Source organism: Corapipo altera, unplaced genomic scaffold (assembly GCF_003945725.1).
Source record: "Corapipo altera isolate COAL_440 unplaced genomic scaffold, ASM394572v1 61553, whole genome shotgun sequence".
NCBI classification, from domain to species: Eukaryota; Metazoa; Chordata; class Aves; order Passeriformes; family Pipridae; genus Corapipo; species Corapipo altera.
Genome location: NW_020884918.1, coordinates 6,174,584 through 6,189,318, shown reverse-complemented (window position 1 = coordinate 6,189,318; position 14,735 = coordinate 6,174,584). Strand labels below are relative to the sequence as shown.

The 14,735-nt window shown below is 46.7% G+C and overlaps 1 protein-coding gene across 2 annotated transcripts in view; it reads right to left on the bottom strand.

Moving 5' to 3' along the window:
• Positions 1-14,735, bottom strand: part of CTIF (cap binding complex dependent translation initiation factor) — a 147,383-nt gene that overhangs the window by 109,997 nt on the left and 22,651 nt on the right. For both annotated transcript variants that reach the window (XM_027656075.1, XM_027656076.1), the window contains exons 2-3: positions 8,708-8,920; positions 5,380-5,463 (exon numbers count right to left, since the gene is read on the bottom strand). In XM_027656075.1, the coding sequence (XP_027511876.1) occupies positions 5,380-5,463; positions 8,708-8,887 (264 nt within the window). In that variant the 5' untranslated portion in view covers positions 8,888-8,920. The remainder of the gene's footprint in view (positions 1-5,379; positions 5,464-8,707; positions 8,921-14,735) is intronic.

The following is a 14,735-nucleotide window of genomic DNA, read 5'->3' as shown; positions in this document are numbered from 1 at the left end:
TCACAAAAGTAGTGTGTGGGAAGCTCTCCCTTCAGCAGGCAGACAGGTATCACCCTGTCCATCCTACACAAGTGGAAAACGACATGTCCTCCCAAGTGAGTTACTAGTGACACCAGGCCTAGAAGACACCTTCCTCCATCCCTGGAAAGCAGCAACACTTCTGCTAAATCAGGCAGCAAAGTAGTGATGCTTTTCTTTCCCAGACCTTCATACACCCAAGCATGTGTCAGTTGCCTGTGGGGTGGTGCTGCTTCATGAGGTGCATCCCAAACAAAATTCCCAGAGAAAGTCAAACCTACACATTAGCTAAAGGACTTGATTTCTTTCTCAGGAGTCCTCTTCAACTGTAATTGAGCAGGGCTCCATTCAGTACAGGGAGGGAACATCACCCAGCAATTACAGGCAGAAAACCATTAAGCAACTGGTTTTCTCAGAGCTGCTCTTTAATCATGAGCAGGTCACCCCACTCAGGGCTTTAATTTCTTCCTCCATCAGGCAGGTATACACCAACATGTATTGTCTGACAAAGCCAGTGTATGTCTTTTGTTTTCCCTTTTTCTTTTTGGAAACAACTCAACAGCAACTGCAGCATCTGCCAGCACCCACCTGTCCCAACAGGCCTTCAGTGTGGTGGCCAACCTCAAGCAAATTCATTGTACAGACTGGCTCTGGGCTATGATACGAACATGTCAATGAGATGGAAAACCCCAAACTGCCCCCGGGATCATCCCTCTTGATTTTTGTTTCAGATCTAGACCCAAGGATGGGTAACTCAAGTCAGACACAGGCTGTCTACCAGCAGGGGGAAATGAATTACATCTTGGTTCACAGAGGTCCTGCCAGCCCACTCACTTTCCAGAGCTTGTCTGGTTAGCCAAGGATTCGGGGCATTACACGCTGCCTGCTGATGTCAGTGGATTTAAGCCAGCAAGACAACTTCCCTGCTGATTTCAGAAGTTCATGTGACAGCAGATCTCGTCACAAGAGCCTCAGTCCAACTCTGGACCTAGTGAGGTGGCACCTGTCCAAGACCATGATTCCTTGCCACCTGCCTCTGCAGCATCCATCAGGGAGGATTTCCTGGTGTTTGAATCCAGGAAGTCAAGCAGCACTAATGCCTGCTAAAAAAAAAAAAAATTCTCTGGAATTGCAAGAGAAATCTGCACGGATAATTTGGTTTTTCCACTCTCCATAAAACTAAGTTCTACTGTGCCTTGAAAACTGCTGTTTCCCAAGAGACAATCTTCACACATCCCCCCCACACCTACTATTGCCTTTGCTTTGGCAACATAGCAGCTTTTTCATGTAGCCATGACTACATGCCTAGGGCATGGAGAGACAGGACCTTCAAGATATCTCATTGCAATCCCTTCCACGGGCAGGGACACCTCCCACTGTCCCAGGTTGCTTCAAGCCTCGTCCAACCTGGCCTTGGACACTTCCAGGGATGGGGCAGCCACAGCTTCTCTGGGCAACCTGTGCCAGGGCCTCACCACCCTCACAGCCAAGAATTTCTTCCTAATATCCAACCTAACTCCTCCCTCTCTCAGTGTGAAGCCAAACCCCCTCATCCTGTTACTCCAGGCCCTTGTCAGAAATCTTATGATAGAGCAGCCCTTGGGATACTCATGATTCCAGCCAGCTAATCACCTTCAATCAAGGCCCAAGATTGTAAACCCACAACCTCATCCTGCCACCAGAGTGCTTCTGTTTCTACTGGTTCAATATTCCTATTAAATGGCAAACCAAGTCATCTCCTCCACCACCAGCTCCTCAGAGAGGACAGAAGAAGTGTGCTACGAGCAAGGTGTAGGATAATCCGGATGTGATCCACACACCCTGCCTGCTCCTCTGCTCCACAGTGGACTGGTAACATGACCATCAACTGAAGAAGCCTCTGAGGTCCCAAATCATGCACTGAGTCCCCACTGCCCTTGGTGGGACATGGAAGGGATGGACTTGGCCAGGAAGGAGGATTTGCAGCTCTCCCTCTCCCACCGCCTGGAGAAATGGGACAAACCTGCGGAGTTGCCCTGTTTTTTCTTAATGACCTTTACACAAGGGGAGCCTGGGATGGAGCTGCTGCCAGGCCTTTCATGTACCAAGAGCTCTGCTGGCTCCTGAAATACATACCATACCAGAAGTCTTTTACTTAATGAATTGCTCTCAGAAATATATCAAAGAGCTTCCTACTTGCCACAGCCTCACAAGGGGAATGCAAATAAAGTATTATATAAAATCTTCCCACTGGGTCTTTCTGGGGGGGAAAAAAAAATCCAAACATAAAAGGATTTAAAATGGTTCCATTACCTAAACTTTCCTCATTTGTAGAGGGAATAAGGTGCTCAGATAACATCTGAAGTAGCTTGATGGAGTGGTCTCCACCCTAGAGGCTCACACAGAGTGAGACCCAGCAGAGCTGGTGGGGAGTATCACTCAAACACAGCGGGGGTTACAGATGAGCTGAACATAATTGTGAGACCAGGATGTTCTCAGCACACCGGGAGTCCACAAAATAAATCTCAGGACATTCCCCCATGAGCAGACCATCTTCTCACAGCCACCCGCCCAGAGGACTGGAAAGACCAGAGTAAAAGGGGGGATTTTCTCCATTTTTAAGCCACTGTTTAGTTGCCAGACTACTGGAACTGACATCCATATAGTCTCCCACAGCTGCTAACAGATGTCTCACCAAGTAGTGCAAGAGCAGGACAAGTCTGGGATGCTCTTTCCCAGAGATACCCAATGACATCAGAAAACCAGCAATTTAGGAATATCCTGGACTTCAAGCTGCACCAAGATATCTAATTTTAATCCCTATTATTCAGAAATCACTCTCAGCCCCACATTTATACAACAACCAGTAGATGCTTATATACAGACATTCTAAATATAAATATCTATACAAATGCAGAACATAACTATAGACACTAAAAAAAAAATAAATCTTCCTTTTATTTGTCTTAAACTTGCTGGATCCTACAGATGAGAATTTCAAAATTATCGAGTACTTAGGGATGTATAGGGGGATTTTCAGGCTCTGCTTCTCTCTAGGCTCCCCTATAACCTTTAGGAAGCCAATTACTTTTAAAAATGCAGCCCTGGACTACTCTGCCTTCACAGAAAATGAACCAGATGCTGAATATATTTCCAGGACTAACCTAGATTTCCATACAAATGCCCTTTCTGATGGCCAGGTTAGAACCACGTGAGGCATATCACGGTCACTGACACACAACCCACATTTCCACAGTAGCTGAAGCCAGTAGAAATCTCACATCCAAGTATTTTTCAACTAAGACCAGCAATGCAGAAATATCAGCGGGAAACACAATAGGAAAATTAGGAATTCAATTTTCTGTCCAAACTCCTCGAAATCCATAAAAAACTGTAACAAAAAAACCCCACCCCCTACATCCATTGGGAAATAATTAGTCAGCTTCTTCCTTAGGAGGTTTGAAGAGTGACTGATAATTTTCATTCAAGACAAACACCTTATTAATGATTGATTTTTTTTTTTTTAATGTTGAAAGCTACTAGCAAAAACTCAACAGCCAGAAATGGTAATAAACTGCACCTGGTCCTCACCAGCAGCATTTCACTCGTATATCAGTAGCAGCAAGAGAAATGCTGGACAGAAGAACAATAGCTTCCAGCTCCTCTATGGTGCCAAGGAAAATTTGTTACTCACAGTTAAAGGAAGCCAAACATGGAGAGAGATAATTACTAGCTCTGCTGCAGGCTGGGAGACAGCCCAAACACCGGGTAAACAGCTTCGGCATCAGCAAATGGTATTTGTGTGTGGAAAAGAAGCTCCGTGTTGGTGCAGATCAAATAGGTTTAATTCCCAGGAAAAAAAAAATCCAGCAAGAAAACGCCCCCAAAACCACGTAAGTTGAAACAAAAGAGCCCATAGCACTAGGCAGATGGAAGATGCCAGAGAAGTATCACTCGTGCACAACTCCTGCATCCTCCTGTGGTACCCACACCAACAGAACCCATGGGTGAAGAACCAGGATTGGATACTTCCCCAGGGAAAGCACGTGGTCCTGCCAACACCCCAAGCCACCCAAGGAGGCTCGATGGACAAGGTCAACCTCCCAGCTGAGTATCAAGCATCTGCCTGCAACGCTGGGAGGGAGCCTGGATGAGGTTCTGCTGCTGAATATTTTGGAGCAGACCAAAGCTATAGCAAATTAAATCCACAGTTCCATCTAGCATCTTCAGAGGCTCACCTGAAGCAGTGTCTCCATTCAGTACAACCTTCCTACACAAGATCTTGTCTTTGTTGGGTGCAGGTGTTGGTATAGATGCTCCCAGCATCCCTGCATCCAGGCCTGTGGCATGGAGGGAATGCATAAGCCCCCATCCCAAATCTAAGGAGTTCCAGCATGGCTCAATGTGTGAAGAAACTGTGCCCAAAATGAGAGTTGTGACACACACTGCTCAGACAGGCACAGCCTCCTGTACACCCTGCAAGGGGCTCCCAGGTTCCTTCTCACGGATCCCACCTATGGGGATGAATCTGGAGGACACCAAGCAGGGCAAGAACACAAAACCTACCAGCTTGAAGCCCCTTCTCCAGGTGGGACATCCATCAACCAGGGCAACTGGAAATGCTGTTTTGCCCTTCCTGAGGTACCTGGGTCTCATTTCTCCTTGGGCAAATGCTGCTCTCACAGAGCTGATGGTCTCATGGTGACACTGCAGCTCCTCAGCCAGGTGACAGTGGTCAAACCCATGCCTCTACCCCTCCCAACCCTTTCCCACATGGGTGCTTCACATAGAGGAGGGACAGTCACCTCCAGCAGTGCCTGGCAAATATTCTTCACTGGTGTTTACACCACATACAACCACCAAAAACCGACTCGTGCCTGGCTTCTGTTACTGCACGCCCAACACAGCCTCTCAGCACATGCAGTTCTGCTTCTTCTCCCAGTTCATCCTCTCAGCTATTTAATCCTCTTCCCTGTAACACCATCCTTGTGCTGCAGCACATAACCAAGACACCCAGCTACACAGAGATCCCTCCTTCCAGCTACATCTCATAATTTCAAGTCAGCTCTGATGTTCCAAATCTGTCCCTCACACAGGTGGTAACAAGAAGCTCTTCAGGAATAAATGGGGGACTCTCTATTTTTTCCTCTTTACTGCAGAGCAATAAGCTCCTGGTCAAAGCGTCCATCCACACATCAGGATGTCGCCCACCTCCCATGGTTTTGGCAGGAATGAGCTTTCGGATGCCAAGCAGAGGGACACATCTCTCCTTCCATGGGAGAGGGAAAGCTGGCAGCACAGGCAGGCTCCGTGCTGCACGACGAGGCAGTGCAGGAATAAAAGCAAAGGTCTGGGGAGGAAAGAACTAAACACAAGCCCTACCTGGTTGTGTTCGTGAGATGACGAGCCCTTCCCTCGGGATGGGGAACAGCTGCCATCGAGCTGCTCGCTACAATCCGCCGTCCACTGCAAAAGGGATAAAAAAGGGGATTGTGTAAAATAATAGCCAGGCTGGGGAAAACTGCTGTGTCAGTCCAGAGTGCACAGAAAACACCGTGCAGCCACGGGCATCACTGTACGCCTGTGGCACCCCCTCCTTTTTGAGGATGATCCCAAAGGCTTTGGCTTGGAAACGCTCCACCCGGCACCAGCAAATAGAGGGAAGATACAGGAAAAATCGTAGGGAAGCACCTGAAATGATGCTTTGCAATAAAACCCATCCCAGACGCTTCCTTGCAGACTCAGACAGTGTTTGGAATCTCAGGTGGTACACACCAGGGAGGCTTGACTTAATCGCTCTTTTCCATGGGAAGTTGGGAAATTTCTGCTTTTCCTAACTCTGTTTGCTTCAGGGACAGACATGAGCCCTGAGCTGTCAAAACCCTGTGTTTTTATTTTAAACAAAACAGAAAATGAGGCTCGAAGCAGTAAGTTTGGCCATTGCCATATGTGGCCACAGAGGATCACGAGCTGCTTAGGCCAGCTTCCCCCAAGGTTTGACAGTAAGGTGCATCCAACAGAATAATTGAATTTGGGATCATTTGTTAGGTTTTGGTTTCCTTTTTCCCCTCAAAAGAAATGAAGGGCAGCATCACAGTGGGGGAAAAAAATTAAAAAAAAGAGAAACTCTCACTGGACAAACATGAGAGATGCTGCTTAATCCTGAAGATATTTTGTCACTACCCCAACAAAATTGAGACTGACCAGCCCCATTTCTGAGGTCCTTCTTGGAACCACGTGTCTGCTCCATAAGACATTCAGCATTTGGCACCATCACCAAGGGCAACACTCCAAGAAAATGGAAGTCAATTCCACACGAACAGCAACTACCTGAGAGCTCCTTGACAGGTATGGATGAGGCCACAAAATAAGTCACCACTAGAACTGCCCACGATTCCTGCCCTTATCAAAGAGCCTGTTTTAGATCAGAGGTGGAGGGACCTCAGTCTCCCCTTGTTAAAGAGCTGCCCATCAGTCTCCTGACACCTCTGATGACCCAACTGGAGAGGCTCATGATGCCATCACTCTTGAGAGCCTCCTCCTAGACCTGTGCCTATCTCCTTTAATAATTTTGAGTGCCTCTCTCGAGGCACAGCTCACTCATTATTATGTCCACAACCAAAATAAAACTGCATTTTCTCTCTGACTCTCCTCTTTTCCCTAGTGGGAGCGAGATTGAAGACATCCACACTTTGTGATTCTCTAAACTGGTGACGGGTTCAGCTCCCCTGGGAGTGGTGTGAAGGATGAAGCACTGCACAGTGTGCCTCCCCTTCCCTCCCCCAGCACAGAGAGCAGTTGTCCATGGATGTGGTACCATCCGAGCAGCTCACACACACGGGTGAGTGGATTTATCCTCTCTCAGGCAGGGAAAACATTATTGCAGCCATAAGGAAACAAACGACAGAGAGATTAAGTAACTTGCCCAACGTTAAAGATTTAGTTGCTGGCAGATCCTTGCAGTTAAAACCAAATTTCTTGGTCTCAGTCCAGTGCCTTTCCCCTAAACCCATCCTTCTTCCTCTAGCTCTCATTAAGAGGGAACATGCCACCTTCTATCAGGATAGCTTCCACTAGGATTACTCCAGCCAGCTGCAGGATATGTGTGTGTTTATTCCTTGCTTTGCTAAGTAGTGATCAGGAAGAGAAAATCGGGAATAAAAATTCCTGATTATTTCCTATACAAATTTGGGATACAAGGTAGTAAAAATGAAAATCTTTGAGAGACAAGAGATAATTCTTCCTTAACGTATCCATTGAGACATGGCTTGATGAATGCAGCTGACTTATGTAAAAGCCCATCCTCACTTTCTGTCCGATATACAGCCCCCAAAATATGAAATATCACATTTTGATGAAGCTTCACATACAAATCTTAATTAAACTTCTACACCAATGGTCTGGGGTACAACCACATTTAGCTGCTTCATTTGAGGTGCCTCTAAAAGTGGTTTAATTAAGAGGTTCCACGTTCAGTTCTTTCATTATTATGAATTTTTCTTTTAAAGTAAAACCTAACCATCTTGAAAGAGAACACTCTCAGAACTTACATCAGAAGCCCAGCACCTCCTTTTTTTTCAGTGCAGGCCAGGAAGGAAAGCTAAAATCCCATTTCCACAAATGGAAGATGGATTTGGTTGTTGCAATCAAGGATCTTAATGCAAAAATTGTACACATCCTCAAGATGCAGAGGGAGCCCAGGCCTATTGGCAGAGCTGTGGACAGGCTGGAAGAGGTTGTGAAACTTTGTCTATTAAATTAGTTCTAATTCACAACTTTTTCCAATCTTGACATGCTAATAAGCAGCACTTGCCTGTTGGACATGAAGCCCCTCCAAAGTGTCACTTCAAACACAGACATTTTCCAGCCTTGGGTTAAAAAAAATGCACTATGAAGTACTTTGGATCACTAGAGTCTTAAATTTATTTTCTCACACTTTCAGCAGCTTCAATCCTCAAATTGTAAAAGACTTCTTCAGCAAAATCTATTCTTGAAAAGGTTCCTTTGATTGGCAGTTTATTTACACTGAGATAACACAAACCAGGTCCAGAGCTGTGGGTCAGACCCTCAGCTCCAGTTGAGCACAGCCCAGATCAATCAGAGAAATGCTGCTGATATCAGAGAAAGATGGGATCCTTCATATGGAATCATGGAATGGTTTGGGTTGGAAGGGACACTAAAGGCCATCATTCCACCCCCTCTGCCTTGGGCAGGGACACCTTCCACTAGACCAGGTTGCTCCAAGCCTGCCTTGGACACTTCCAGGGACACACCTTTGAGATCCAGAAAACCCAAAACCCAGTATCAGGAGACCACTAAGATCTTGAAAACCCAAAACCCAGCATCAGGAGACCACTACCAACTGGATGGAGACCTCATATATACATATATGTAAGTAACTATACATATACAGACATACAGACACACACACATATGTGTATTTTTATATATATACACGCACATATATGTGTGTATATAAATGTGTGTATATATATACATATATCTATATGTATCTATCTATCTACATACACATCTATATCTATATTTGTATCTGTATCTATATATCTCCATAAATACCACCAAACAAGCAAGCTGCCCCGCATCCGGCGTTCCATCCCATTCTCCTTCACGTACAAAACCCGGAAAAGCTCCTTCAGCCTCGACACACATCCCCACGCCAAGCCACAAGCCCCACAGCCCCTCCTCCCACCTGTGAGACGTGGGACTGTGTCTTCTCGCTCTCGCCATCCCCCTCCGTTTTGTCCGTCAGCAGCCCCTGGACCTGGTACTCCAGGACGTAGCTGTCGATGAAACGCTCCAGCTCCTCGATCTCCTGGGAGCGGCTGCTCCCTGCCTCCGAGGAGGCCGACGCCACCGACGAGTTCTCCATCCCTTCAGGGGACACGCCAAGAACGGAGCGGGCCTGGAAAAAGCGAAATAAAAAAGAGGGTAAGGAGAATATTTCCCAGTAATTACAAGAAAAGTAAAAAAAAAACCAAAAAACACAAAACCAGCAGCCAAAGCCTGTCGGTTACCACAGGAAAGGATATTTTCTTTTTGCTGTACATCTGCATTTATCATAATCCTAGGTAGTCGCATTTAGAGCTTCCAGGTGTGCAAAAAAAAAAAAAAAAAGTTCCGTTTCTGTAATATTCCTACATTTGAGGGCGACTAACGTATTTCCTGCCCTTCTCCTTAAAAAAACACACTGCTGAAAACCTCCAGATACGTGCACAAAAGAAAACCAAAACTAAAATGCTTAATTTAATAAGTCCACATTTAATATCCTGGATAAGGGTGAGAAGCCGGGAATGATGGACGAGGGGTAGGAAGAAGATGATAACTGAAAAGCTTCTCTAGGACTGTGGCAGTAAATTATGCTGACTCGGTGGTGTGACTGTAAATGGTCCAGCAGGGAGGTGAAGCAGAGAGCACAACAGAATTTATTTTTAAAACCTCTCACTGCAGGAGAGTGGCTCTACAGAAGGCATAGGGCCTTTACGATGCTCATGTCCTCTCCCTATTTCTCCAGGGCTCAGTGCCAATCACACAGGAAAGAAAAGAAACCACCAGCTCCCAGACCTGTGCCGGGCATGTTGCTGATCTCTGCTCTCTGCAACCAGTGAAAGGACTCAAGGGAATGACCTGAAGTTGTGTCAGGGCAGGGTTAGGTTGGATCTCAGGAAAAGGTTCTTCCCCCAGAGGGTGGTTGGGCACTGAACAGGCTCCCCAGAGCAGTGGGCACAGCACCAAGGCTGACACAGCTCAAGGAGTGTTTGGACAATGCTCTCAGACACAGGGTGGGATTGTTGGAGTTGTCCTGTGCAGGGCCAGGAGCTGGACTGGATGATCCCTGTTGGTCCTTTCCAACTCAGGATGTTCTGTGATTCTATGTCTGGAAAGAACTAAGCTTTGGATGAATGTCTTGTGGTAAGACTCATGTACCTCCTTCCCTGCAGCGGGGAGGGAGAAGACACAGAGCTCCCCAGGACACAGCGACTTCATCCTTCACCCTCTTCTTCACCAGGAGCTGGTATTTACAGTCTGCTTTGAGACAAGTATAATATTACTAAGCAAATTCAGAGTGAGCCACATGCCATCCGGAAGGGAAGGGGGAAAAAAAGTAAATCTGCTCCCAGCTCATGTAATTTCCAGCTCCTGAACTATTTTCTCATCTGTCACTTCTGAACAATTGTGGCTTCATTTGGAAACTGCCAAGAACGAGCAGTTCTGGCCTAAGGATTTCTTCTTCTCAAGGAATTATTCCCAAATGTGCCCAGACTGTCAAAAAGGCTCATTATGTAGATCAATATCACACATTAGCTCCTGAACAAAAATCATATGGCGCATTAAAAAGGAGACAGAAAAAAGAAATAAGTCAAGAAATAAAAAAGGAGGAGCCCCAGAGAGTGTGGAGCCCTGGAGAAGGGCATACTTCTACCCTTTTTGCTAATTAGTGCCAATTACCAAATGGAAGGAACAAATTATGAAATAGAAAGTGCTAAAGAAAGAGTTGGGAGGATAGGAGGCTCCCATGAGTGATGGCATGAGAAATGACCACATGAGGTAGAGGACAGGTGGCATCATGGCAACACTTGGGATGGTGCAAGCAGGGTCAAAGGTTATCCCTGCACCTCCTGGGGCCACACATTACAAAGCCTGAAGTTGTTTTGCTTATTTTAATTTTTTTTTTAAGGTGGCACTGAAGGAAATCCAGCCCTGGGGATGCTCCCCCTTGAACACCCATGCTAAAGCACAAAGTAGAGCAAGGGCTAACGCATGCCTCCACTTTTGGGGTGCTCACTGCTGTGTCCAACCAACATTTTGTGATTAGCAACAGCAGAGATGGTGAACTGAAAGGGAGTGGGTTTGTCAGAAGTCACCAGGTGCAACAAAACAGCACAAACCACATATTTGAGATATTTATGGATCTCTAGTAGGAAACTCTGAGACCAAGTCGTCTTGCAATACCATCACATCTCTCTAAAGAAAACCATCACTTATCAGGAAGAAAACTCCCCTATGTCTAAAGGTCATGAGTTACCACCTAAACCTGAGACAGGATCATCACTGTACACAAAGATCCTTGGTGCAGGTGTCCAGGTATGGACAGTGAGGTGGTTGTCATCTAACCCTTAGAGTAAGAAAAAAACACAATCACAGTCTGTAATCATTTTTACGTGTTTGGTCTGCACCAAGTTGTTGTTAATCCTGTTATGACACAGAGACTGACATCCCGATGTGCCGGTGCCACTGCCAATATGCACTGTCAGCCAACCCATTTCTCACCCATTTCAGATTTAGATTTTCACCAGTTTGCCTGCAGCTGCCCTCTCCAATGCCACCAGCCTGCCCAGGGATGTCCCAGAGCTCAGACGAGCCCTGTTTTGGCCACCATCCTCTGGAAGCTTTTTCAGGTGTTACCCACTGAATTCTGGGCTCTACCTAAATCTACCAAGTGTGAGATGCGTGTCTGTAAAACCCATTTGAGAAAACCCAACCAAGACGATCAAAGATTTACAGAGGCCCATTTTCTGGGTCCTACAGGATGATTCCTCTTTGAAGTTGCCTGGCCCTTTCAAAGGAACACCTTTGGAAGCCCTTCCTCCTTGGCAGGAGGTACCTTGGGAAGGGAAGCATCCACCAAGATCCAGACCAATTCAAGTCCACCTGCAAAGGTTTACTCTCCCCATTAACACTAAACCTTCTCTCCCATTTAAAAGATCAACCCTCTCCACCCCAGTTTCCTGACATGAGAACTGTATGGTCTCCTGTTCTTCTGGTACCATGAGCCAGGAAACCTCTGTGCCCAAAAGCAGCTTTCCCATCTTGCCTCACCCTCAAAACATGTACAAAAAAAGAGCTTTTGAAAGAAAAACCCAAACCCACATTTGAGCACCAAGGCAGTTGGTAACTTCCCACATCGATCAAAGAAACGTTCTTGAGAGCTCTTCATGGAGTGGTGACCCCTTGGATCCGTGTTGGCTTAGCACTAAGGATTCCCAGATACATTCCTTAATGATAATTAATCACCATCAAATTTCCATTTGATGAGGCTTGGAGCAACCTGATCTAGCAGAAGGTGTCCCTGCCCATGGCAGAGGGTTAGAACTAGATGACCTTGAAGGTCCTTTCCAACTCAAACCATTCTAGGATCCCATGATTCTACGGGGCCCATGCTGTGCTCATTATTATGACCATTAAAGGAGGAATCATCAGCAGAAAAAGTCAATAGATGTGCAAACTGCTTATTATAACTTAGCAATTATCAGTATTACTGTAATGCATAATTATTATTAATAGCTGTCATTAAGAGTGATCTAAATGGGGTTCTTGCTCTAGGAGGATTGTACAGTTTTTATGGCAACTATACAGTTTTACCCTTAATCAGCAAATAATAAGAACAAGCATTTTTTTATGACATTTTAAGTCCATCCCCTTTCTCCCAAAGGTTGCTCTGGGCTTGTTGGACTTGTGGAAACAAGTGGTGAGTCTGATACGTGAAGAGCAGCAACGGAGAAGTAACTCATTTGGGGCATTCTCATAGAATCACAGAAATGTTTAGTCTGGAAAAGCCCTCCAAGACCATTGAGTCCAATCATTCCCCAACACTGCCAAGGCCACCACTAACCTGTGTTTCCAAGTGTCACATCCACATGGCTTTTAAATCCCCCCAGGGATGGGGACTCTAACACTGCCCTGGGCAGCCCCTTCCAATGCCTGACCACACTGTTGGTCAAGAAACTTTCCCTAATATCCCATCTAAACCTGCCCTGGTACAGCTTGAAGCTGTTTCCTCTCATCCTGCCCCTTGTTCCATGGCAGCAGAGCCTGACTGCCCCCTGGCTCCCCCCTCCTGTCAGGGAGTTGCAGAGCCAGAAGGTCCTCCCTGAGCCTCCTTTTCTCCAGGATGAGCCCCCCCAGCTCCCTCAGACGCTCCTGCTGCTCCAGACCCTTCCCCAGCTCCGTTCCCTTCCCTGCACACGCTCCAGCCCCTCAATGTCTCTCCTGTCTGAGGGCCCAGAACTGCCCCAGCACTGGAGGTGCCTCAGCAGTGCCAGCACAGGGAGGGCACTGCCCTGGCCCTGCTGCCACACCACGGCTGGGACAGCCCCGGGCCATTGGCCTCTTGCCCCCCTGGGCACACCTGGGCTTGTGTCCAGCCACTGCCACCAGCACCCACAGGGCCTTTCCCAGTTTCCCAATCCCTCTGTCCCAGTCTGGAGCTGCAGGGGGTTGGTGTGACCCAAGTACAAGACAGCTCTTGCTCCAATTCAGCAAGACAAACCAACATTAGGACCTGCCATCTGGACAACAACTGCAAATCTTGCTCCTGCCCAGGGTCCAACATGGTTGATCATCAGCAAAGGAAACTAAAGAAAGGGATTGCTTTTGCCAGCTCTTTTCTTCCCTTGGATGGATGCTGAAAGCCTAAAATGCTTTTGCACCTATGACAATTTTCTTTGAAGGTTGTGGCCTTTAAAGGAACTCCACAAGGAGTTCCAAAAGGAACTCCACACTCACACACACACCCAATCAGTGAATGCTGGAAACAGGTTTACCTCACAACTATACTGCCAGGAGCTAACACTTTATGCTAACACACAAGGTGACTGGGAAAGAATACTAAAATAATGGTTCAGACAGAACTACTTCATGCATCAGGCTTTTTCACAATTAATACTACATTATTATTTCAATTTTCAAAAGTTCTAACCACCACCAAATTCCAATGCAGGGCAAGTGACCGCTCATCTTTCCAACAACCTGGGCTCAGCTGTTTAGATATGAGCTTAAATTACTCCCTTAAGGCATTTAATTGGAAAATCCATGTCTCTTCCTTACTTATCCTCCAGTTAAACACTGAAAAAATCCCAGGCCAATCCTCTATTCCTCCATGACTCCAAAGCAAGGCAGGAGGAATGCAGAGCAGCTTTTCTCTGTAGAAGATTTATCCCTCAGATATGCCATCACAGGCCAGCTGCTGGAAAGACAGGCTGTGAGTAACTACAGAGCTGTCCTGACAGATCCCTGAAAGCCTTTGTCTTGCCACATGCGATTTACTATCCCAGGTTTTTCTAGGAACAAGAGATGCTTCCTAAAAAAGGCAGCTGTGGTGCAAATTCTTCACGTACCAAAGCAGCCACCTTCCAAAGTGTTTTGGGACAGGACTTCCATCATCCCTCTTGTGTTTGTTCTCCCTCGGGAGTTTACAACAAATAAATTTTAAATACTGCTGTGACTTGTCCCTTCTGCTCTGAGACATGTGGGACATGAACCAAGAAGTACCTCAGCAGCCCAGATTTACTCGTCTGCATGGGATGATGGTAAAACCAAACTGAAGAGACACAGTGAGGCAGTGAGACACAGAAAGGCTCCAGTCCAGTACCAGACACCACATCCTGCCTTGTGAGCAACCAACACCAACTGCCACATCTCTTGTCCAGGCTCCAAAACCCACCCCATTGTTCTCTGCTCCCTACAGTGACGTTGGACATCACCTTGTCCAGGTAGTGATGGACATCCAGGGTGAGATGACACCCTCTTCTGCTCGGTGCCTCTCTGACAGGAACAGCACATGGTCAAACCCTCCATCACCACCTCCCTCACACTGCCTGCCCACTAAGACTCCAAGCCAGGCTTCCCAAAGCCACTGCTGAAGGGCACACCATGCAGGGGAAAGGAGGTCCCTTCAGCCCCTTCAGTTCTGGAAGGTGAAGGATGCTTTGACCACACAG